This window comes from Macaca fascicularis, chromosome 11, assembly GCF_037993035.2.
Source record: "Macaca fascicularis isolate 582-1 chromosome 11, T2T-MFA8v1.1".
Lineage (NCBI taxonomy): Eukaryota > Metazoa > Chordata > Mammalia > Primates > Cercopithecidae > Macaca > Macaca fascicularis.
The window spans coordinates 83,603,501-83,629,046 of NC_088385.1; the positions used below are offsets into that span (position 1 = coordinate 83,603,501).

Below are 25,546 nucleotides of genomic sequence, written 5' to 3' on the forward strand. Positions count from 1 at the left end.
ACGAGTTAATATACCTTTTGTAGATTTTAATTTGTCTACGTTTTACATTTTAATATCTCTGAAATTGGGATTTGTGACTTATAGTTAATGGTGTCTGTTGCTTTAGCCAAACTGCAATAGTGACTGTCAGTGCCTGTGCATGTGGCATCTTTGTGGTTATTCCTTTTCTTTTTCTTTTCTGAGACGGGATCTTACTGTGGCTGGGACTGCGGGTGTGCACCACCATGCCTGATTAATTTTTTGTATTTTTAGTAGAGACAGGGTTTTGCCATGTTGACCAGGCTAGTCTTGAACTCCTGGGCTCAAGCAATCCACCTGCCTTGGCCTCTCAAAGTGCTGGGACCACCATGCCCGACCTCTTTGTGGTTATTCCTGATAGCACAATTGTATACCTGCTGCCCCCATTTCATTAGCAATCCATTTAAAGAGAATTTTAGAAAGGAGTTTGATTACTGATTGTTTTCTGAAAACTGTTGATAACTTCCAGAAGATCAAGAAAATCATCAAAACTTGTGGAATGTGTGTCAGTGGCTTGGAGAAAGAAATCCCAGAGATAATAGTGACATTCTTTTAAGAAATGCTGTATTTCAGTGTTCTTGGTGGCTGGTAAACAATATTGTGATGAATTAACAACTCTAAGTTGTTATAGTATTAACAACTCTAAGTTGAACAGTGATTCCAAAGAGGCTAACCTTGAGCATGAACAAGTTTTAGCAATACAATAACTGATTTGTTTATCTCCTTTTGATATAGCCAAAAGAGTGATGTTTTAAAAATCCAAGTAAGTCTGTAAAATGTTTTTCAATTAGTGTAAATAATCCTTTAATTAGTAGAAGTAAAAATTTGAAGTGATAAAAAAGCGTTCAGTTCAGTTGGCAGTATTTTCTTTCTTAGTGGTACATACAGTAATGGTGCATATTATAATCAATATCATTTTTTGATTTTATGAAATTCTGTCTCTAAGTAAAATTTAGAACAATACCTGGCAGATAGAGTTAGCTATTGTTTTATAATCTTTACTTTCTTTCTGCAGTTCCAAGATTTTAAGAGAGCATGTACACTGCTGTTAATCCTGTTTTTAACCCTAGAATTTTACCTCCCTATATTCTTTCACTGAAATTATAAATATTCATTAATCTTTATTTTTAATTCTGTGAATATAATCATGAATAAATTCTAGACAGTGTTTTCTTTAGAAATTTTGCTTTCTCTTTGACCACTCATAATATAAATAGCCAGAATCTTCCATCTGTTTGTGAGAGGTTAATTAGCTTGATTTCAGAAATTCCCATTATTTAAACTTTTTTTTCCTTATTTGTGTCCTTTTTCCATTGAATAATTGATGTAATCAAGTCCCAAAAAAGGGTACAGTTGGAAAAAAAAAGTTCTTGACAAACTAGAATCTAGTCTTCTAGCATTGCAGACCATATGTAAACTTAAACTTTCTGAACATTATTATCCTAACATCTGATTCATTCTATACTGTTGAATAATGTATAGATAATGTTAAAGGTATCAGAAATTTAAGTTTCAGCATGGGTTTTTTTAAGCCTTAAAGGTGACACATGATTATTGTAAAAAATTTAAGTAGTACAGAAGGATATATAGTTCAAGGTGAAAGTCCCACAGTTCCCTGTCCCAGCAAGCACAAACTTCTCTCACTCCTCACGGGTAAATACTACTTTTGAGTACACTCAGAATTTTCTGTGCTTATACATTTAAATATATATTTTACATACATGTTCATGTATATTTATTTCCTTGTTTTTATTACATAAATGTTATAAAATCTGTATTTTTCTGAATGCGGTTTGGACATAGCTCTATTTTAGCACATAACGATCTTCCCTGTTATTTGTAGTGTCTGGACCTGCATTGTTCGATGGTGACCACCACTGACATGTGGCAGTTTAAATTTAATTAAAATGAATAAAATTTAAAATTCAGTTTTTCAGTTATACAAGTCACATTTCAAGTGTTTATTAGCTATGTGTGGCTAGTGGCTGTTGTTTTAGGTAGCACAGAATTATAGAACGTGTCGATAATCTATATACAGAAAGTTCAATTGGACAGCATTGTTCTGGACAGTTTTTAAAAAAACATGTATGTATTAAAATTTTTTTTACTGTATAACTTTTTATTGAGGCATATTTTGTGATAAATTGTGCACATTTTAAATGTTCAAGTTGATAACTTTTCCTTAACTTTTAATTTTAAGATAATTGTAGATTCACATGCAGTTATAGGAAATAACACGGAGATATCTCATGTACCCTTTACCTTGGTTCTCCCAGTGGTAATACCTTGCAAAATTATAGGACACTGTAGTATAGGATAGGACAGGATAGGATAAGACAGGATAGGAGAGTATATAATAGCACAACCAGGAAAGTAACATTGGTACAGTAAAGATACAGCACATTTCCTTCCCCATAAGGATTCTTGATATTGCCCTTTTATACCCACGTGGTCTTCCTTCTAGCCCCTAGCCTCTCCTTAACTCTTGGCAATCACTAACCTGTTCTCCATTTCCATTAGTTTGTAATTTTAAGAATGTTATATAAGTGGAATCATGTAGTATGTAACCTTATGGGATTGGGTTTTCTCATTCAGCATAATTCTCTGGAGAGTCATCAGGTTGTTGTATCAGTACCTTGTTCCTTTTTGTTACTGAATAGTATCCCACGGTATGGATGTGTTAACCATTCACCCATTGAAGATTATCTGGGTTGTTTCCAGGTTTGGGTTATTAGAAATTAAACTGCTTTAAACATTTGTGTACAAGTATTCACGTAAGCATAAATTTTCCTTCCTCTGGGAGTGCAATTACTGGGTCATATGGTAGTTGTATCTTAATGTTTGTAAGAAACTGACAAGCTGTTTTCCTAAGTAGCTGTACATTTTACATTCCAATCAGCAGTACATGAGTGAGGGTGAGGGAGAGCTGCATCCTCACCAGCATTTGGTATTGTTACTTTGTTATGATTTTTATTGTTGTATTTACTTTCTAATTGGTCTTGGGGTCTCTATTTTGAAAGGGCCACAAGGCAAGTAGCCTCACTCTCTAGGAGAGCCCTCGCAGGGATTGGGGAGATGAGTTAGGTTTGTGCGTGTGTGTCAGGTGAGACACATGAGGAAATGAAACCAGAATGAAATGAGATTTACTCATAGGGCCCAGAGAGGTTAAGCTTAAGGAAGGATGCCGGGAGCTTAGGTTAGGGGGGAGAGAGAGAAAGAGTGAGAGGGAAAGGAGGCTATCAGTGGGGCTCTGCCTTTTTTAAAGTACATGGGCATTATCCTGTAGGCTTTCTTGTGGGGGTTGTGGATTGGCTAGTTTAAAGCAAACACTCGTGAAGGGAGATCTTATTTACATGACTCTGGTGTTGATCATTAGGTTTTCATTGTGGTCAGCAGCTGTGGGGAATATTGAGTTTTTGGTCAGTGAGATGAACAAGTCTATATTGCAGACAATCACACAGGCAAGGGAAGCTTTTTTTTTTTTTTTTTTTGAGACAGAGTGTTACTCCCACCCAGGGTGGAATAGAGTGGTGCGATCTCTGCTCACTGCAACCTCTGCCTGCCGGGTGGGTTCAAGCGATTCTCCTACTCTCCTGCCTTAGCTTCCCAAGTAGCTGGGACTATAGGCATGCACTGCCACACCCAGCTAATTTTTTGTATTTTTTCCTAGAGACAGGGTTTGATGATATGTTGGCCAGGCTGGTCTCATACTCCTGACCTCAGGTGATCTGCCTGCTTCGGCCTCCCAGAGTGCTGGGATTACAGGCGTGAGCCACTGCACCTGACCGGGAAGTTTTAACTAGGCCAAACATGGTGGGCTATAGCTGGGTTTCAGATAACTCATGTTAGATCTAAAAAATGGATGCTGAGTCAGCAACCATAATAAAGAAATTTTTGACACTTTTTAATTTTAGCCCGGTCTTATAGGTAAGTGATAAGTCATTGTCATGTTAACTTGCATTTCCCTAATGGCAGATGATGTTAAATATTTTTTCATGTGCATATTTGCCATTTGTATATCTTGTTTATCGAAGTGTCTCTTCATGTCTGTATGACTTTGCCAGGGCTCCCATAACAGAATGCCACAAACTGGGTGACTTAAACAATGGAAAATTTTTTTCTCCACAATTTTGGAGGCTAGAAGTCCAAGATCAAGTTTCTTCTGAGGTCTCTCTCCTTAGCTTGCAGATGGCTGCGTTCTCATACTCTTACATGATCTCTTTATGTATCCAAATTTTCTCCTTTTTAAAAAGACAGTAATCACATTGGATTAGGGCCCACCCAATGGCCTCATGTTAATTTAATCACCTCTTTAAAGGCCCTAGCTCCAAATACAGTCTGTTCTGAGGTACAGGGGTTAGAGCTTCAACATATGAGTTTTGGGGGTATACGTTTCAGCCGATAATAGTGTCTTTTGCCTATTTCCTAGTTGATTATTTATTTTACTGTCAAGTTATGAGAGCTGTTTATGTATCTTAGGCACTAGTACTTTGTTGTGATTTGCAATTATTTTCTCCCAGTCTGTAGCTTGTCTTTTCAGCCTTTGTATTAGTCTGTTCTCACACTGCTAATAAAAACATACCCAAGACCAGGTAATTTATAAAGGAAGGAGGTTAAATTGACTCTCAGTTACACATGGCTGGGGAGGCCTCACAATCATGGCAGAAGGCAAGGAGGAGCAAAGTCACGTCTTACATGGTGATAGGCAAAAAAGTGTGTGCAGGGGAACTCACATTTATAAAACTATCAGGTCTTGTGAGATTACTCACTATCTCACTAGAATAGCATGAGAAAGACCCACTTCCATGATTCAATTACGTCCTACCGGTTCTCTCCCATGACAGGTGGGAATTATGGGAACTACAATTCGAGATGAGATTTGGGTGGGGACACAGCCAAACCACATCAGCCTCATAACAGAGTCTTTCTCAGAGCAAGAGTTTTAATTTTGATGAAGTCTATTTGACCAATTTTTCTTTTTATGAATTGTGCTTTTCGTGTCAAGTCTGAGTTTTCTTTGCCTAGCCTGAGATCCCAAAGATTGTCTTCTATTTTTTTAAGTTTATAATTTTGCTTTTAACATTCAAGTTCATGATTAATTTTGAGTTATTTTTTGTATAAAGTGTGAAAATTAAGGTTGAGCTTCTTTTTTCTTTTTTTTGCCTATGGATATCCAGCTGCTCTAGTAACATTTCTTCCATTGAATTGCTTTTACATTGTTGTAAAAAATCAGTTGAGCATATTTGTCGTTTTTATTTCTGGGTCTTCTGTTTCATTGATTTATGTATCTATCCCTCAGCCAATACTACACAGTCTTGATTACTATAGCTATATAATAGGTCTTGAAGTTTAGTAGTTTGCTGCTTCTCACTTTATTCATCTCTTTCAAAATAGTTTTAGCTATTTGTTTTCTTTTACTAACTATGTAAATTTTAGGTTTAACTTGTCTATTGTCTACTTGCTGGGATTCTGATATTAAATTTATATGTCAGTTGGAGAATTGACAGTTTTTACCATGTTAAAATTTCCAGTCCGTCATTATGGCATGCCTCCTTATTTATTTAGATATTCTTTGACTTCTTTTATTGGTGTTTTGTAGTTTCCAGCATAAAAGATACTGTACATGTTTGGTTACACTAATTTCTGTCTCCTCATGCCCACTTAAGGATACCTCTCCAGCAGTTCTCTACACTTAACATCATTAGTTTTGGCTCTACCAGATCATTTCTGTTAGTGATAATTTCTCTCATCTTAGAAAACAAAAGCAAAATAAAAAACTTTATTTTTCTTTGATTCCATGTCACTTCTGGCTACTAGCCCAACTTCTTTGTAGTAAAATTCTTAAAAAGTTTTCTGTACTTGCTGTTCCCAGTTCCTTTTCTCCCATCTTTTCTTAAGTCAACTGCAGTCTAACATGTGCTCCACTTTCAAAGTAATGTGACCTCTGTATTGTTAAATCTAATGATTACTTGCAGTCTTCATTCTTCCTGACTTTTCAATAGCATTGATGTAGTTGATCTCTCTTTGATCAACTTCTTCACTTTTCTTCAGGGAAATACAAATCAAACAAGATAAAATTTGGTAGCCATTGGATCTCCCCAAATTAAGAAGTCTGATAAATCCAAGTATAGTGAAAGATAACTCACACATTGCTAGTGAGAGCGTAAATTGTTACTACTACCTTGAAAGATAGTTGAAGATACTCATAAGTTCTATTAATACTAATATGTACTTACTCTAGAGAAACTTTCACAGATGAGACCCGTATAAGATTGTTCATTGCAATATGGTTTGTAGTAGCAAAAAGTGTAAGTGACTTGTATTTCATTTATTTATTTGTTTGTTTGTTTGTTGACTCTTTTATTATACTTTAAGTTCTAGGGTACATGTGCACAACGTGCAGGTTTGTTACATATGTATACATGTGCCATGTTGATGTGCTGCACCCATTAACTCGTCATTTACATTAGGTATATCTCCTAATGCTATCCCTCTCCACTCCCCCCACGACTTGTATTTTAATAGGTGCTTTGTTTTGAATGTCTCCCCTAAAACTCATGTTGAAATTTAATTGCCATTGTGATGGTATTAAGATGTGGGACTGCTGAGAGGTGATTAGGCTAAGAGGGCTCTGCCTTCATGAATGGATTAATGTCCTTATCAAGAGAGTGAGTTTGTTATTCGAGAGTGGGTTGTTCTAAAAGCGAGTTTAGTCCTCTCTTGTTTGCTCTCTCATGCTCTCTTGCCCTTGCACCTTCCACCATGGGATGATGCAGCAAGAAGGGCCTTGCCAGATGTGGGCCCCTTCACCTTGGACTGCTCAGCCTTCAGAACTGTAAGAAATACTTTATTTTCTTTACAAATTACCCAGTCCGTAGTATTCTATTATAGCAACACAAAGTGGACTAAGACAGTAGGAGAATATATCTGACTTATTCATGTAATGTAATACCATTTAGCAATGACATTGAATAAAGTAGAGCTACATGTATCAGCACAGATAAATCTCAAAAATGTAATGTTAACTGAAAAATTCTAGGTGTGATAGGATAAGTACTGTATGATGTATTTGTATAACTGAGTGTTAAGTGGGTCTTTTTTTGTCACCTTAGCATTTTTCCTGGAGCCTAAAGCTAAGGATAGTAACTGATAAAGGTTCCCTGCGTTATAAAGAGATGGTGTTGAATTTGTTGGCAAGTGGCCATGATTTGTTCTGGAACTTTAGCACCTCCAGCCTATACAAGATAAAAAAAGAATTTAATGTGAGGAAGGATTCTTTGAAGAGATATCAGCTCAAAATGGAGTGCTGTAGTTTTTATATTATCTTCCCAGTGGGTGAAAAACAATTTCTCTGAGAGATTTGGGGACTTTTCAGGAAGGAAGATGGTCCTTTAGCTGGATGCCTGCTGGGTTGCAGAAAATAGTTAGGCCTCCTCTCTGGAATGTTACCTGAGTAAAGTGTTAGAGAATTCTTGGGAAAAGTGTGATTTGGGTCTCCTGGAATTATGGAAGACCCAGAGACTGGGGCCTGCTGCTGCATTCCTGGAGAAGAATAAATGTAACAGATATATAAAATAGCTTCACAGTGGAGAAGCTGGAAGAGAGGACTTTCGCTATGTGTCTGGTGATGTTGAATCAAGAGCGTTTCCTTTGGGCCAGGCAAACACTTCAGAGGCTGTTCAGTCTAGTGCCATCTTGAAAGAAACTTAACAAAGAAAGTTGCCTCCTCAGCAGACACAACCTCAGGTATGTGCCACTGGAGTAGGAGCTGAGGAAGAGTTTTAAGAATTGTGCTGGAGAATGTTTCGTTTGTACCAGAGAATGTTACAGAGGGAAGTCTTGTCAGAGAAAGTCAGAACTGGACAGTGACTGAAGTGGTAAACAGCAGATTTCATTCAGGAACTTTGTAATAGTGGAAAAGATACCTCAGTATAGAACTGGACTGAATTCCAAATACAGCAAGGACAGGTGGGGATTTATAGTCAACAAGCAGAATGAGGGGTGTTAGCAGATGGAAAATTACCAAGAGAAGACATCAAGGGCAGGGTATTCTTGCTAAAACAACTTAACAGAATTCCCCACCCTCAGTATCTGATGACCTTGGCCTGCCTGGTCAAGCAGGCCAAGGTCATCAGATACTGAGGGTGGGGAATTCTCTCTAATTGACTTAGCAGAATTCTTACAAAAATTGGGATATGCAGGCCCCCAAATGGCAAGGGCCAACATTGAGGCCTAGTTGAGAAGAGGGCTCAGAGGAGCCTGACTAAAGTTTGGTCAAGTAGAAAGTTAGTCCCCACAGGGTGAATTTCAGATCTCTCAAAATGTCCTACAAGAGAGACCCCAAGGTTAGGCGTCTCCCATGATTGAGGGTATTTGATAGCTAAGAGAAAACTACAAAGCTCCAGCCATGTGTGTTAGTCTGTTGTCACACCGCTATAAAGAAATACCCGAGACTGGGTGATTTATAAAGGAAAGATATTTAATTGAGTCACAGTGCCACATGGCTGGGGAGGCCTCAGGAAACTTGCAATCATAGTGGAAGGGGAAGCAGGCATGTCTTATGTGGTGGCAGGAAAGAGGAGAGGGGTACATGAAGGAGGAACTGTCGAACGCTTATGAAACCATCAGATCTCATGAGAACTCATTATCATGAGAACAACATGGTGGAAACTGCCCCCATAATCCAGTCACCTCCCGTCAGGTGCTTCCCTCAATACCTGGGGAATACAATTCAAGATGAGATTTGGATGGGGACACGGAGCCAAACCGTATCACCATGGAATACAGATTTTATCTCTTCTCACTTCTCCACTCTTATTTTCATCCGTTAGTAGGCACAATAATGGTTTCCCAAAGATATCAGGTCCTAATCTCTGGAACCTATAAATGTTACCTTATCAGGAAAAAGAGTTTTTACAGAGATAATTAAGTATCTTGAGATGGAGGGATTATTTTGGTTAGCTGAGCCCTAAATGTAATCACATATATCCATGTAAGAAGGAGGTGGAGGGAGATTTGAACATATACACAGAGGAGAAGGCAATGTAAAAACAGTGGAGAGAGATTTGAAAATGTTGGCCTTAATTATGCCAGTACGCAAGAGGGGTAGAAGAGGCAAGGAACAGATTCTCCCTTAGAGCCTCTGGAGGGAGCAGAGTGTGTGGCCCTGCTGACATTTTGACATTAGCCTAGTGATGATTTTGGACTTCTGATCTCCAGAACTGTAAGATAATGAATTCGTGTTGTTTTAAACCACTAAGTTTGTGGTAATTTATTAGAGCAATACTAAACTAGCACATATACCACCATACAATATATACAGGTTTCAAAAAGTTCATGGAAAATGTGTATTATGAAAAATCTGTATGTGGATTTCAAATTTTTTTTGCAGCAAAATAAACTTTTAACTAACTTGTTGTAACATGTCTAAACCAGATCTAGTTTGAGGCATTAAGAAGGATAAGACATCAGTTTGAAAAGAGCCCTTGTCAGAGCAACATGAATTCTACTAAAATCGAAACAAGAACAAACATCATATTTATGGTGAAGCTCGGGTAGAAGATGGTGAAATCATTGATGCTTTGTGAAAGTTTATGGGGACAATGCCCCAAACAAATCAGCAGTATATAAATGGATAACTTGTTTTAAGAAAGGATAAGATGATGTTGAAGATGAAGCCAGCAGCAGAAGACCATCAACGTCAATTTGTGAGGAAAAAATTCATCTTGTTCATGCCCTAATTGAACAGGGTGGAGGATTAACAGCAGAAACAAGAAGCAACACCAGAGACATCTCAACTGGTTCAGCTTATACAATTCTGACTGAAGAGGTTGAGCCAACTTTCCACAAGATGGGTGCCAAAACCCTTGCATACATACTGGCTGCAGACAAGAGCAGAGTTTTTAATCAAGATCCTGAAGCATTTATTTGAAGAATTGTAACAGGAGATGAACATGTCTTTACCAGTATGATCCTGAAGACAAAGCACAATCAAAGCAATGGCTACCAGTGGTCTACTCAAAGCAAAAGCAAAAAGTCAGGAGTAAAGGTTGTGGTAACAGAATTTTGGATGCTCAAGGCATTTGGCTTGTTTATTTTCTGGAGTGCCAAAGAATGACAACATCTGCTTCTTATGAGAAGGCTAGCCAAAGCTTTAGCAGAGAAAATGCCTGGGAAAGCTTTACCAGAGAGTCCTTCTCTACTGTGACAATGCTCCTACTAATTTCTGTCATCAAAAAGGACAATTTTGGGAGTTTCAATGAGAAATCATCAGACATCCACCTTATAGTTCTGAATTAGCTCCTTCTAACTTCTTTTTGTTCCCTAATCTTAAAAAATCTTTAAAGGGCACCCATTTTTTTCAGGTAATAATGTGAAAAATATTGTATTGACGTGGTTAAATTCTCAGGACCTTCAGTTTTTTAGGGATAGACTAAATGTCTGATATCATTTACAAAAGTGTCTTGAACTTGATGGGGCTTTATTATGTTGAGAAGTGAAGTTTATATTTTTAATCTTTTGATTCCATTTTTTTCTGCATACTTTTTGAGGTCCCCTCATACGCCTCACCTTACGATGGGACCACATTCCCCTAAACTCATCATAAGTCAGAAATGCATTTAATACTCTGTTAAATCCATCATAAAGTTAAAAATTATAAGTTGAACCATTGTGAGTCCAGATACTTCTCTACTTATGATGGTGGTTATGTCCTGATAAACCCATTGTAAACTTGAAAAAATTATTGTCCACCATCCTTTGTCCTCTGTAATAATTTATTTGCATAGCACAGGGGAACACAAAATAGGTCATTTAACTGCCTGGGACAAAGAAGGCTATGGTGACTCTTGAATTGTTAATTGAATTGTAATTTGTAAAGGTTTGCCTGAGCCTGAGATGGGGTGTGTCTTTTAAGTAGAATAGCTAACATGAGCACAGAGATACTGAGGTTTTTAAAAGTACATGACTTCTTGGAATGACTGGTGTACGTAAATGTGTAGGATGTGTAGAAGGGAACGCTGGGTACTAAAGCTGGAAAAAGCAAATTGGGACCACTTCATGAAGGATTTTGTATGATTGCTGAAATGTACTCTGTTTACCCTATATGTATGATTTTAAGGATTTTAAATAAGGGAGTGATAGGGACAGTAATATGGGTAGACCATTTGTGAGAATATTAATACAGAGGAAGGGATGGATTTGTTTTGAGAAAAGAAGGATTGTGACTTGGTGAATATTTGAAGCTGTGGGATAAAGAATCAAGGGGGAATAAATTTCCTTTTTTTTTTCTTTTTTGAAGAGCTGGGGTCTTGCTCTGTTGCCCAGGAGTGCAGTGGTGTGATCACAGTTTACTGTAGGCTCAAGTGATCCTCCCATCACAGCCTCCTGAGTCGCTGGGATTACAGGTGCATGCCATCAAGCCCAGCTAATTTTTTTATTTTTATTTTTATTTATTTATTTTTGAGACAGAGTCTTGCTCTGTCATCCAGTCTGTGTTGCAGTGGCACGATCTTGGCTCACTACAACCTCTTCTGGGTTGAAGTGAATCACTTGCCTCAGCCCACTGAGTAGCTGGGATTACAGGCACACCTGCCACCACGCCTGGCTAAGTTTTTGTATTTTTAGCTGAGATGTGATTTTACCATGTTGGTCACATTGGTCTTGAACTCCTAAACTCAAGCAATCCACCCACCATGGCCTCCCAAAGTGCTGGGATTACAGGCGTGAACCACTGTGCCTGGCCTTTTAAATTTTTATTTTTAGAGACAGAGTCTCACTATGTTCCTCAGACTGGTCTCAAACTCCTGGCTCATGTGATCCTTCCTCATCAGCCTCATGAGTTGTGGGGATTATAAGTATGTACCACTGCACCAAGCTGAATGTTTCCGGCTTGGACATTTTGATAGTTAGAAATGCCTTCTAGTAAATAGCACAGGAAAGACAGAAGTATAAATTGTGGAAATGGTGGAAAGGAAAAAAAAATCTTTAGATGATCTATTAAAATTGTATATCTAATTCTGTTACTTCCTTCCTCAAAACTCCCTGATTGGTCTCGGTTGCCTGCTGAACTAGATGCCTAAATGTCTTTGTTTATTCTCAAAGATGGGGTTTTTGCACTTCTCTTCTAAGAGATAGTTTACACTACTTTTTAGGATTTTCAGCTATGTTTCTTTGCCATTCAAATTACATTTTGGTAATTACATTTAAATAATTTACACATGCACTTGATGCAAACATTTAAAAAACCAAAATAAAACAACTTAAATTAAAATACTTAGAAGGTGCTTTTTCCTTGGAATTTTCCAGAGTCATTTTATGTCTGCCCTAGTTTTCTGGGACCTAGTGAAAATGTGGCCACGACTTGAGTGTAGGCTGCTGATAAGAACAGTTGGCTTGTGGTGGAGAAGGGAGGTCAAGGGGAAGAGTAAAGGTCACTTTCATAATATTATCAACTAGGAGATACATAAAAATAATACTAGTCATAATCTTTACAGGATGAAATTGATAATCTCAAATGAAATATTAAATTGGCCATATTCTATAATGTAAGAGCCTGTTGGCATTTTTATGCCCAATCAAGTGGGCATATTAATCCATATACAGTGTTATGTATTCCCTGGAATATATTTGAATAAGGATGATTGAACAACTTTATAATGAAGAAACACTAAATACATTGAGTATTAAAAATGGAGGAAAAATAATATGGAAATAAGGAAGTATTCTCATTTTACTTTTCCAATATTGCATTTGATGTTTTTGCCAATGGCATCGGCCATGGAGTGAAAACACACACACACACTCTCTCTCTCTCTCTCTCGCGCGCGCGCATGCAGGAGAGTTGATAGTACTTGTATTCTTACAATATTCAAAGATATCTAAAATCAGAGATGATAGTTTAACATCGTGGCTGCATATAAGATAAATCTGTGAACATTAGTAGTAAAACCGTATACTAGTTATAACCAGCTTCAAAATACAATGAAAATGATTTATATAGATCCATTTCCCAAATTTATATAGATTCATTTATCCATTTAGTTGTTTATCAAACTAAATGACTCTCAGAATCATGTTAGTCTGGATAAGCTATGTTTTGCTGCAGTAACAACCTTAAATTTCAGTGGCTTAGCTGAGCGTGGTGGTGGGCACCTGTAGTACCAGCTACTCAGGAGGCTGAGACAGGAGGATTGCTTGAGCCCAGGAGTTCGAGGCTGTAGTGGGTGATGATCACGTCTGTGCATAGCCACCATACTCTAGCCTGGACAACATGGTGAGACCCTGTCCCTTAAAAAAATGTTAGTAGTTTATGCTACACATACATTGTGGGTTGGATAGTAGCTATTCTATCCAGTGATTATCTCTACTCTCGAGAAGATTGCCAGTCTCCTTGGCAGTTGGAAAGAAAGACTGGGGAATTGCATATTGGCTCTTAAACTTGTTCTCTGAAAGCAATAGATCCTTTTTATTCATATTCCATTGGTTAAGATCACATGGTCCATCACTTGGGCACACTTACCTTTCAAAGGGCCAAGGGTGTACAGTTCGACCTTGTGCCTGAGAAGAGAAATGAAAATATTTCATGAATAGCACTAATAATTGTAGCAGTATTGAAATATAAAAATGAAAACCAAAGAAGCACAAGGAAAAGATTAATACATGTGGCTATAAAGGTTATAATCTCTGAATTATATTGAAAGCATAAATGAACAGTTCTAAACATGGAACAGACGTCTTTAGATCAGTATGAAAAAGATTAATATTTAATCTTATATATATATATAAAAGTCTAATTCAAATATATTAAGCAAATTTCAGGAGTCAAGTACAATAAAATGACCAAAAGATATGAACAGGTAATTCCCAAAAGATGAAATAGGATAGGAAAATATATTTAAAGTTGCATTTGCAAGTCCTTTTTTTTTTTTTTTTGAGACCGAGTTTCGGTCTTGTTGTCCAGGCTAGAGTGCAGTGGCACAATCTCTGCTCACCGCAACCTCCGCCTCCTGGGTTCAAGTGATTCTCCTGCCTCAGCCTCCTGAGTAGCTGGGATTACAGACATGAGCCACTACGCCCAGCTAATTTTGTATTTTTAGTAGAGATGGTATTTCTCCATGTTGGTCAGGCTGGTCTCAAGCTCCTGACCTCAGGTGATCTGCCTACCTTGGCCTCCCAAAGTGCTGGGATTACAGGCATGAGCCACTGCGCCCAGCAAGTCTTTCTTACTCTATTTAAGTAGTGGAGAATTTAAAAATAACACCCAGTACTAGTGAGTTTATGGAGAAATAGTTAATCATGTATTGCTGTTCAGATTATAATTCTTTTGCAAAACAATTTAGATACCATGTTAAGAACCATAAAAATATTCATACCCTTTAATTTAAGAATCCGTCTCTAGGAGTTTACCCCAGTTAAAATGAAGAAATATTAAATGAGTTAAAGTATTTTTCAGTAGTGAGGAAAAATTCATCCATTTATTCTTTCATTTAAGGAGACCAGTATTATTTGTGCTAGGCTCTGTCCTAAGCACTGGGCATACACAAATGATTAAGATAGGATTCCCACCCTGCATAGCTTAAAGTTTAATGGTGAAGAGAATGTTAGGGGAAGACAGAGAAGAAGAATGCCTAAAATACACAATCTCAGCTCAGTTAGGACATGTAAGAATAACCTAAAAATGTTCAGCAATTGGGAAATGTTTCAGAACATTTTGATACATTGGTATATGCAGTGGTATATATTGGTATATGCAGAGTGACTAACGGTTCAAAGCAGTACTTATAAAAACTATATGTAATGGCATAAAGAAACATAAAAGGGGAGAATATTAAGGGTGTGAGTACTATGATTACAGACTATGTAAAAATACATGAACATTTGGGGAAATAAAGATTGTAAAGGAGTGTCGAAAGAAATCTGAAACAAATAAGGTTAGATTAAAAACAATAGTTCCCCCTTAAAACACGTAACTTCAGTCTAGTAATGAGAAAAAAAAAAATCAAAGAAATCCAGTTGAGGATCGTTCTACAAAATACCTGACTAGTTATTCTCAAAACTGTCAAGGTCATCAAAAACAAGGAAAGTCTGAGAGGCGTCACAGCCAAGAGTAACCTAGGGAGCCATGAGAACTGCGTGTAAGGTGGTATCCTGGATGGGATCCTGGAACAAAAGGGACATTAGACAAAAACTAATGAACTCTGCTCGAAGTATGGACTTAGTTAATAATAGTGTATCAATATTGGTTCTTTAAAGGTAATGTATCATACTGTTAGCTGTTGATAATAGGGGAAACAGCGTGGGGAATATGAGAACTACTCTCGACATTGTTTTTGTAAATCTAGAACTCTTATACAAAATGAAGCTTATTTGTAAAGAGATAGGAAGAGGAGAGAAACACATGCATATAGGCATGTGCTTAAGTGTTCGTCAGGCTGGGTGCGGCGGAGCACACCTGTAATCCCATTGGGAGACCGAGGTGGGTGGATCACTTGAGGTCAGGAGTTTGAGACCAGCCTGGCCAACATGGTGAAACCCCGTCTCTACTAAAAATACAAAAATTAGCTGAGCTTGGTGGCACTCATCTGTAGTCCCAGCTACTCTGGAGACTGAGGCAGGAGAGTCAGTTGAACCCAGGAGGTGGAGGTTGCAGCGAGCCAAGATAATACCACTGCACTTCAGCCTGGGTGACAGAGCGAGACTCTATCTATCTCTAAATAAATGAATAAATAAATATTCATCAGATGTCCGTGGAAAGACATTACAATACACTACATACAATACAATACATATATTGTTACACATACATGTATAGATAAGGATTAATGTTAGAAGGAAATGAAGTGAAAACCATTATTTAAGGAAGCTAAGATTGATGAATATTTTCCCAAATGTTTTCCTAAATCAGTTTTGTTCAGTCTTTCGTGAAAGACAGTTCATCACAAAGATAAATACCTTATGTTCTCACCCATACATGAAAGCTAAAGAAGTTAATCTCAGAAGTAGAGAGTAGAATAGTGGTTACTAGAGGCAGGAAAGAGGAGGAGGGGGATAAAGGTTGGTTAATGGATATAAAAGTACAGCTAGTTAGGAGGAATAAGTCCTAGTGTTCTATAGTACTACAGAGTGACTAATTAACAATTTATTGTATATTTTCAAATTTAGAAGCACAGATTTTGAATGTTCCCAACACAAAGAAATGATCAATTTTGAGGTGATGGATATGCTGATTATCCTGTTTTGGTCATTGTACATTGTATACATATTTTGAAATATCACACTGTATCCCATAAATATGTACAATTATTATGTGTCAATTAAAAGTAATAAAAGCCGAGAAAACATGGTGTTTCAGGTAGGTTGTAAGAGTCTGTCTTGAGTATAGTGCCATCTGCTGGTACTGTTAACTAATTACATTTTAGAAGAGTTATTTTATGATTTTGTAGGGGAAACTGGTTTTTCTTGCCATTTGTTGTTCACTTGGTTATGTATTTTTATGCTTATGCCCTCTTTTTATTATAAACAATAAGCATTCCTTTAAAAATCCTTATGATATCCCTATAATTTAGAAGAAATCACTACCTTAGGTTTTCCTTTGTTGCCAATTTCCCCCCCCCCCCATTTCTATGGCTGTAGCAAAATGCCTTTATTTTGCAAATGTAATTTGGGGTGAAATAATTTTCTTAAAAGGAGCTTTATATGTTTGCTTTTGTTTGTTTTATTGTTTGTTTATTTATTTTTTGAGACGGAGTCTCGCTCTGTCGCTCAGGTTGGAGTGCAGTGCAGTGGCGCGATCTCGGCTGACTGCAAGCTCCGTCTCCCGGGTTCACACCATTCTCCTGCCTTAGCCTCCAGAGTAGCTGGGACTACAGGCACGAGCCACCACGCCTGGCTAATTTTTTTGTATTTTTAGTAGAGACGGGGTTTCACCATGTTAGCCAGGATGGTCTCAATCTCTTGACCTCGTGATCCGCCCGCCTCGGCCTCCCAGAGTGCTGGGAGTACCGGCGTGAGCCACCGCGCCTGAGAAAGCCTAGAGATCGAGTCTCGTCATGTTGATTTCTCTTAGCCGCAGTGTTTTATCACAGCTCAGCTTGTCCCAGTGCTTCCCATTCCTGTCTACTATTCCTGTCTATTGTCTGCTACCTATAGTAGCAGATTTTGGAGGTAATTTCTCTTCTTCCAGTTCTCTTCAAAGCCATGGCTATTAAAACAAACAAACAAAAAGCCTTATGACTATCAAGTAGATAATGTTAAGAATCTTCCAAGTGGCTATAATTTTTTAAAATATATGAAATCATTGTATGTTCCCCTTAGAACTTGGAGAGTGTCTAATCTAGAAGTTTCAGAACTTTTTTTTTTTTAGAAAGCAGCTAAACCTTTAATTGAATAAATCTTGTATAAAGCTGCATGTCCTGGGGTCGTACATAAGCAAACCCAAACCCAATTCAATGAAAACAGTGACATGAAACTTAAGTCTCTCTAGAGACTTTATCAGTTGGAAATCCTCAACTAACCTCTAACTTAGGACCTTCTACTGAATCATGATCCAATAAGGCAAATGCATAGCTAGTATGGCTAATCAAGTAATTGCTTTGCTTCCAGGTTCAGCCTGTAGAAACCCTGTGCTCATGCTCTGAAGCTGAGCTCTCTGAACCTCTTCTGGTTTAGTGTTGTCAGATTCATGAGTTGTCCTTTGCTCAGATAAACTATGCTAAATTTAATTTGCTTAAAGTTTTTAATACCCAGTATCTAAAAACAAATAACGAGTGCTTTGTTTAAGATGGGAATGAGGCTGAGTGCAGTGGCTCACGTCTGTAATTCCAGCACTTTGGGAGGCCAAAGTGGCGGATCACATGAGGCCAGGAGTTTGAGACCAGCCTGGCCAACATGGTGAAACCCTGTCTCTACTAAAAATACAAAAATTAGCCAGGCATGGTGGTGTACGCCTGTAGTCTCAGCTACTCAGGAGGCTGAGGCAGGAGAATCGATTGTACCTGGGAGGCGGAGGTTGCAGTGAGCTGACATCATGCCACTGCACTCCAGCCTGGGTGACAGAGTGAAGCTCTGCCTCAAAAGAAGGGAATGAATGTGTGGAGTGTGAAATCTCTGAGCTCTTCCACTCTTACCTTGAGGCACCTCAGAGGAACTTTTTGCTTATTTTATTCATCCCTTTTTACAAAGGAGAGATCTGTACCCTATAGCAGTTAATTGACTTGCTAGGTGTACCCTAGGTAGGGGAGTGGCAGACTTTCAGTTCATTAGCCTCTCAGTCAAGGATTTTTTTTCTGTTATACGAAGGTGCTTCTGATGGAATTACTGTATTCTTAAAAGTTACAATGACCCATATATATATTTTAAAATTAATCTTGCTTTTCTTGGTAGAGATAGCAATTAAACTGCTTCTTGGTTTCCATTAACATTGAGGAAAAAGTACAGGATTTTAAAGAATTGAATTAACTAAATATTTGTATGTTGAAAATATATTTAATATATAATAGCAAATTTTTAACTTTATTATCTACATTTGTTAGATATGCTTATTTATATGAACATGTTAAAAATATGTTTTTAAATTAGAACTGTTACTCCTAGGCCTATTGATAGTTGTGGTTATCTTGATAGAGTGTTGTCATTTGTCACATTGACAAGGTACTAGTCCTAGAGATAAACCAGTATCCAGTCTGTTTAAAAGTGAGAAACAAAGTTCTTTATTACAAAATTTGGTAATACAGCAGGTTGGAGATTTTCTTATACACCTTTTCTTTAGTGAGTATAGCTCTGCCGCTCTAGAATTATTCGAGATATGTTTAGTTAAAGGCATCTTTTAAAAAATCAGATACCTTTTACTAAAGAAATAAAAACAACCTTATAGGTGGCACAAAGCAGATACTGATATTGGTTAATTTTAATATGTTACTGGAAAAAAAGTCTAATTTCCAGTAACATTTGTAAGCTCACATTTGGCAATGTCAGTGAAACAAACTGAGAATACAATTTAATCATTATGTACAGTAAGTGAGGTCTCTGGGCATGATAATAAAATTAAAGTTAACTTGAAAACTTTATGATAGTAATCCTCAGAAAGATACTTATTTTTATTCTATTAATATTATTTGTATGTCAAAGCAATGCATTTGTCCATAGTAAAAAAGAATAGCATTTTGCCGTAGCACATTTTCAAATTCAAAGTTGTTTCAAGTTATGTTATTACCTTTTGGATATTATGTTGTCCTCATCTGTGTTTTTACTTATTATTGGAAGGCTCTTGCTTATAATATTTGACTTATTTTTCTTCCCTACTTTGTCTTTCCATTCTGGATTGGAAGTCCTTCAGGATGACAGGCTATATTCTGTATACATGCACAGTGATGCTCTGAGCCATAGTGGAGCCTGGTGCAAAAGGAAGAGTTAGTGATTCTGATGCTGTCTCTGTTTTAAAATGTTGATGTTTGGTTCGTGTGTGTGTGTGTGTGTGTGTTGCATTGGTTTTGTTTTAAAAATATTCCATTAAAATGTTGTTGTTTTTGTTGTTGATCTTGATTACTGAGTTTTTTGACACTCTCTTTAACATTGCACATGTCTTACCCTGTCCTTGGTGGGGTCCCGGTGTTCATTGTAGAGAGCTTTATGTATAACAGGCTCTCAATACATGTTTTGTTGGTTATATTATTCCATTCTCCCTGAAAGCTGTGATGAAGTTTTTATTCTTTTTCAGGTATCTTACAGCCATATAGATGTCAAAGTAGAAGGTTAAAAAAATTATTTTCCCTGTGGTTGGAGAGACTAGAATCAGAAAAGAAAATTTAGAAATAAGAAAGTCTTACTGGCTTAGAAGTATTTTTCTTTACCCCACTGAATATAGAGCATAGACAGATTGAAAACTGGAATTCTGTGGATAAATTAAATAGAAAAGATTTAAAGAAATTAAACGGATAGGTCTTATGTATTGGCTTGCTTTGTTAGTTATTCAGAACATTGTATGTACTCAAAATACTAAGCCTACTTAAGCTATTCTATTTTAATGGAGTTTGAGAATAACCTCTTAAAAAATCATCTAGTGAACGATCTGCAGTATATTGTGAATCTTGGCTTAAGAATGATGTATATTTCCTTTCTTCTACTAATGTGGATATATAATTATTCCTGAGGTATTTTAACATTGGCTATAGCATTTTGATAAGGAACTAAGCATTTACTTGCTGAAAGATTATATGCTAAGCAGAATTTGTTTGTGTGAAACTTTTAAATTCCTTTTCATTGAAAATATTCAGATTGATAGTCTTCTAAATTTATGGTTCAAACGAATGAGTTTTAGAACTTCCCACACTATTTGAATGGCTAGAGTAAGCTAAATAGCTTTTTCCTCTAGTAAAATACTCTTAACTTTGTATGATTAAGTATCAGTGGAAGGTGGTTTATCAGAGGCGAGAGAGCATGTAGTGTTCTAAGGATTTCTTTCCAAATATTTTATGATTTTTCCTTTTATTTATATTTACACATATGTTTGTGAAAAATATCAGAAACACAGCAGTTTCAACAGATGTTATTGGAGCTGAACAAACTCAGTTTTTCTGTTTTTATATAAAAGAAACAATTGTATTTTTGTGCTATGTTATATTGGGGAAATTGACTGTATATAGCAAATTTTGTATTTTTGATAGAAAATTACAGCATGTAAGCTTTGAATGGATGTAATATTCTTTGAAACTGTCATACATTTTAATGTAAATTAAATCTTACATGTATAGATTTTTATATAAAACTTTTTTAAAAGGATATTGACATTTTTAGGCCTATTCAAGCAGATTTACTTTTATCAGCACTGCTCCGTTCCTTAATCATTTAATGGTAGCTGGGCGCATGAAAGAGTTTTAGGAAAGGTGGTATCTGAGAATAATAGAAAAACAATATCCATAGGTTCCTTCCTTTAGGACCTTAGAGTTTATTTGAGGAATAGAGTAGTGCATGTGATGAAGGTTTTAAAAGTAGAGTGTTAGAGCTGTGGGTCATACTAGAATAATAGAAAAATTGGTCAGAGAGAATGAGTTGATTTGATGATGAGGTAAGAGAGTTCTATGGAGCTGAAGATTAACCTCAGTTGCTAAGTTGTTACTTGTTTCTGATCTTACAGATTTTTTTAGCTTGAGAATGTGTAAAATGGGTAGATCTCTTTGAACAAGCTTTTTCCCCAAAGAGCGTAGACTTGGCCACACACACACGGTGGCTCCTACCTGTAATCTCAGCACTTTGGGAGGCTGAGACGGGCGGATCACGAGGTCAGGAGATCCACACCATCCTGGCTAACATGGTGAAACCCTGTCTCAACTAAAAATACAAAAATTTAGCCGGGTGTGGTGGCACACGCCTGTAGTCTCAGCTACTGAGGAGGCTGAGGCAGGAGAATCGCTTGAACCCGGGAGGCGGAGGTTGTAGTGAACTGAGATTGCATTACTGCACTCCAGCCTGGGCGACAGAGTGAGACTCCATCTCAAAAAAAAAAAAATAAATAAGTAAATAAAAGAGTATAGACTTTAGAATAAGGTAAACTTAATTATTTCAGTAATTAGCATTTCTCAAACAACAAAAAGCACTACTATAACATATATAAATATTTTCTGTACCTCTTTTTTCAATTCTTGCCTGTGTGTGATTTTCTTTTTAACAGGAAATCAAACCCCAAAGCCATTATAACCATGGATATGGTGAACCTCTTGGACGGAAAACTCATATTGATGATTACAGCACATGGGACATAGTCAAGGCTACACAGTAAGGTTTTTGTTGTAGTTGTTTTCTTTGGCATGTATATTTCAAGTGAAATATGAATCTGAATAACAGTCCTATTACCTTGGGAAAAACATCCGTATATCTCAATTAAAAAATTAGTTTATGGGCCGGGTGTGGTGGCTCACACCTGTAATCTCAGCACTCTGGGAGGACAAGGAGGGTGGATCACCTGAGGTCAGGAGTTTGAGACCACCCTGACCAACATGGTGAAACCCCATTTCTACTAAAAATATAAAAATTGGCCGGGCATGGTGGCGGATGCCCTATAATCCCAGCTACTTGGGAGGCTGAGGCAGGAGAATCGCTTGAACTCAGGAGGTAGAGGTTGCAGTGAGCTGAGATTGTGCATTCCAGCCTGGGCAACAAGAGTGAAACTCTGTCTCACAAAAAAAAACAAAAAGAAAAGAAAATTTAGTTTATTTCCCATTGGTTAATTGAATGTGTCTGTTTGCTTTTGGTACTTGCTGATCTTTCCAGAAGTATGTTATTAGGCCCTAAGAATATTAAGGTTAGTTATGGTGAATTGGAAAATTTTGTTAGAATTAAAGCACTTTAAATGGAAAACATTAGTGTGCATCCAATATTCTGCCCCCGCAACCAGGTACACAGATTAGAAATAAGACGTAGTTAATGTCATATTTACTTATTTATTTAACCTAGGAAAATATCACAGAGTTTTCTAAAATATCATCAAAATACCGTATTATCAGTCTTTGAGGAAGGGAAAGGAAAAGGATAAATCTGACTTTTTATAATGCAAATTATATGGAAGTTGAAATAACAACAGTTATTTTCATCTGCAAAGAGGAGAAACTAGTTCATAGGTTCTTGAGCTTTAAGAATTGTCTGAAATTGGACAGATGTGGAAGTTCATGCCTATAATCCTAACACTTTGGGAGGCCAGTGTGGGAACATCACTTGAGATCAGGAGTTTGAGACCAGCTTGGGCAACAGAATGAGACCCTGTCTCTAAAAAAAAAAAAAAAAAAAAAAAAAAAAAAAAAAAAATAGGGCATTGTATTAGTCCGTTCTCTCACTCCTATAAAGAAATACTGAGACTGGATAATTTATGAAGAAAAGAGATTTAATTGGCTCATGACTCTGCAGGCTGTACAGGAAGCATAGTGGCTTCTGCTTCTGAGGCGTCTTCAGGAAACTTTACAATCATGGCGGGAGGTGAAGGGGAAGCGGGTACATCTTACATGGCTGGAGCAGGAGGAAGAGAGAGTGGGGAGGAGGTATTGCACATTTCCGAACAGCCAGATCTCATGAGAACTCTCACAAGAACAGTACCAAAGGGATGGTGCCAAACCATCCATGAAGGATCCACCCCTGTGATCCAATCACCTCTCACCAGGCCCCATCTCCAACATTGGGGATTACAATTGAACATAAGATTTGGGTGGGGACATAGATCCAAACCATGTCAGGCATGATGGCGTACTCCTGTGGTCCCAGCTACTCAGAAGGCTGAGGTGGGAAGACTGCTTGTGCCTGGGAGTTTGAGGCTGCAGTGAGATATGGTCATGCCAGTACACTCCAGCCTGGGCGAAAGAGTGAGACCCCCATCTCAAAAAAAAAAAAACAAAACAAAACAAGCAAAAAAAGAATTGTCTGAAGTTCATTGCATCCCACAGAATTATTAGTCATATTTGCTTAGGGTGTGTATTTTTCTTGGTCTTTCTGATCATCTGCATATTTTCCTCAAGAAGATATCTTTTTTTTTTTTGAGACGGAGTCTCACTCTGTCGCCCGGGCTGGAGTGCAGTGGCCGGATCTCAGCTCACTGCAAGCTCTGCCTCCCGGGTTTACGCCATTCTCCTGCCTCAGCCTCCCGAGTAGCTGGGACTACAGGCGCCCGCCACCTCGCCCGTCTAGTTTTTTGTATTTTTTAGTAGAGACGGAGTTTCACTCAAGAAGAAATCTTAAACTGGGATCTGTTATGCCAGTAGGTCAACTAAGACAGACAATATTTTTTATTTGTATTGTGAAATTATGAAATAACTCTTTCCTAGTATAAAGACTTGGTGTGCTTTTGGTCTTTAATATTCATTCTGTATAGTGCTGGAAACCTTAACACTACTCAGTGCAAACCAAATCTCAGAATAATGTGACCTTTATTACAACTTGCTAAGAAAGTGTGAATTACTTAACATTCTTACCTGGGCTCTGGGAGGAGCTTCAGACTTCCCTGAATGCCTTGGAATTATGTACAGAATTTTGTGTGTTGGAGCATGTTTCTGGGTAGAGTCCGTGACTTTCATTACATTTTTAAAGAGGTCTGTGATCCCCAAAAAGATTAAAAATGATTGATCTGAACAATTTGATTCTAAGGTGATCTCATCCTTTGCGTGGGTTTTGAGTGCAACAACATAGAGAAATCCAGTGACAGCTGTAAAGATTGTGTTTCTGTTTTCTTTTGTAGGTTTGTTTGTTTTTAGGTTTAAATAGATTATCTTATCTAAATACAGGTTGAGTATCCCTTATTCAAAGTACTTGGTACCAGAAGTGTTTTGGATTTTGGATTTTTTAGGATTTCGGAATATTTGCACATACACAATGAAAAATCTTTGGGGTGGGACTCAAGTCTAAACTTGTTTATTTATTTTTCATATACACATAGCCTGAAGGTGCTTTTATAGAATGTTTTTTATGTTTTATGCACCTGTCACATGAGGTCATCTGTGGTATCATGTGCTCAAAAAGTTAAGGATTTTGGAATATTTCATGTTTTGGATTTTTGAATTAGAGATGCCCAACCTGTGGGTTTTTATTAGAATGACACATGTAATCTTGATTTTTCTACACAGAAAGCAACAACAAAAACTAGACAAACAAAACCCCAAAATTTGTGTCTTTAGAATGTAGTTTATTTTGTTCGTAGTCTTCCCTTTTCCACTTGATATTTGCTTAGAAATTGTTAATTATTTACAGTGGGAGGAAGAGGCACAGTACTACATTTTGATACATAAGTTGAATTCAGTTTTAAAAATATGTGAGTCCAGGCTGGGCACGGTTTCCTTAAGTTCTGTGTTTCCTTACTTGTGTCTACTTGTTGCATCCATTATTGAGAGTTGGGGTATTAAAGCCTCTAGCTCTTGCTGTGAAACTGTCTGTTTCTCTCTTCAGTTCTGTCAATTTTTGCTTCATATATTTTAATGATGTTATTAGGGTAAATGTTCAATGCTTTTAATTTATAATTGTTGTATCTTCTTGCTGAATTGAACCTTTTATTGATATGTAATGTTTTTGTTTGTCTTTTGTAACCATTCTTGATTTAAAGTTTATTTTCTGATATTAGTGTAGCCACTCTTGCTCTGGTAACTATTTGCATGGAATTTCTTTTTTCATACTTTCATTTCCAACTCATTTGCCATTGGATCTAAAGTGTGTCTGTTGCAGATAGCATATAGTTGGGTCTGTTTTACCCGTCTATTCTGCCAAACTGTCTTTGGGTTGGAGAGTTTAATCCATTTACATTTAAAGTAATTACTAATAAAGAGGGACTTCTGTCATTTTGCCATTTGTTTTCTTTCTTTTTTTTTTTTTTGAGACAGAGTCTTGCTTTGTCGCCCAGGCTGGCGTGCTGTGGCGCAATCTTGGCTCACTGAAATCTCCACCTTCCGAGTTCAAGCAATTCTCCTGCCTCAGCCTCCTAAGTAGCTAGAATTACAGGCATGCACCACCATGCGCAGCTAATTTTTGTATTTTTAGTAGAGACGGGGTTTCACCATGTTGATCA

The 25,546-nt window shown here is 37.3% G+C and overlaps 1 protein-coding gene across 12 annotated transcripts in view; it reads left to right on the forward strand.

Moving 5' to 3' along the window:
- The window catches only part of ZDHHC17 (zDHHC palmitoyltransferase 17), an 88,517-nt gene that overhangs the window by 10,906 nt on the left and 52,065 nt on the right, over nt 1–25,546 (forward strand). For 6 of the 12 annotated variants that reach the window (XR_012420466.1, XR_012420467.1, XM_005571601.5 and 3 more), the window contains exon 2: nt 21,683–21,786. The exons of 3 other annotated variants lie outside the window; for them this stretch is intronic. Coding sequence is in view for 2 of the 9 variants with exons in the window: in XM_005571601.5 (XP_005571658.1) it covers nt 21,683–21,786 (104 nt within the window). In the remaining 7 variants the exon portion in view is untranslated. Of the gene's footprint in view, nt 1–6,794; nt 6,854–21,682; nt 21,787–25,546 lie in introns of all 12 variants that reach the window. 3 more of the 12 variants (XM_074007452.1, XM_074007453.1, XM_074007456.1) reach the window with 1 other exon arrangement.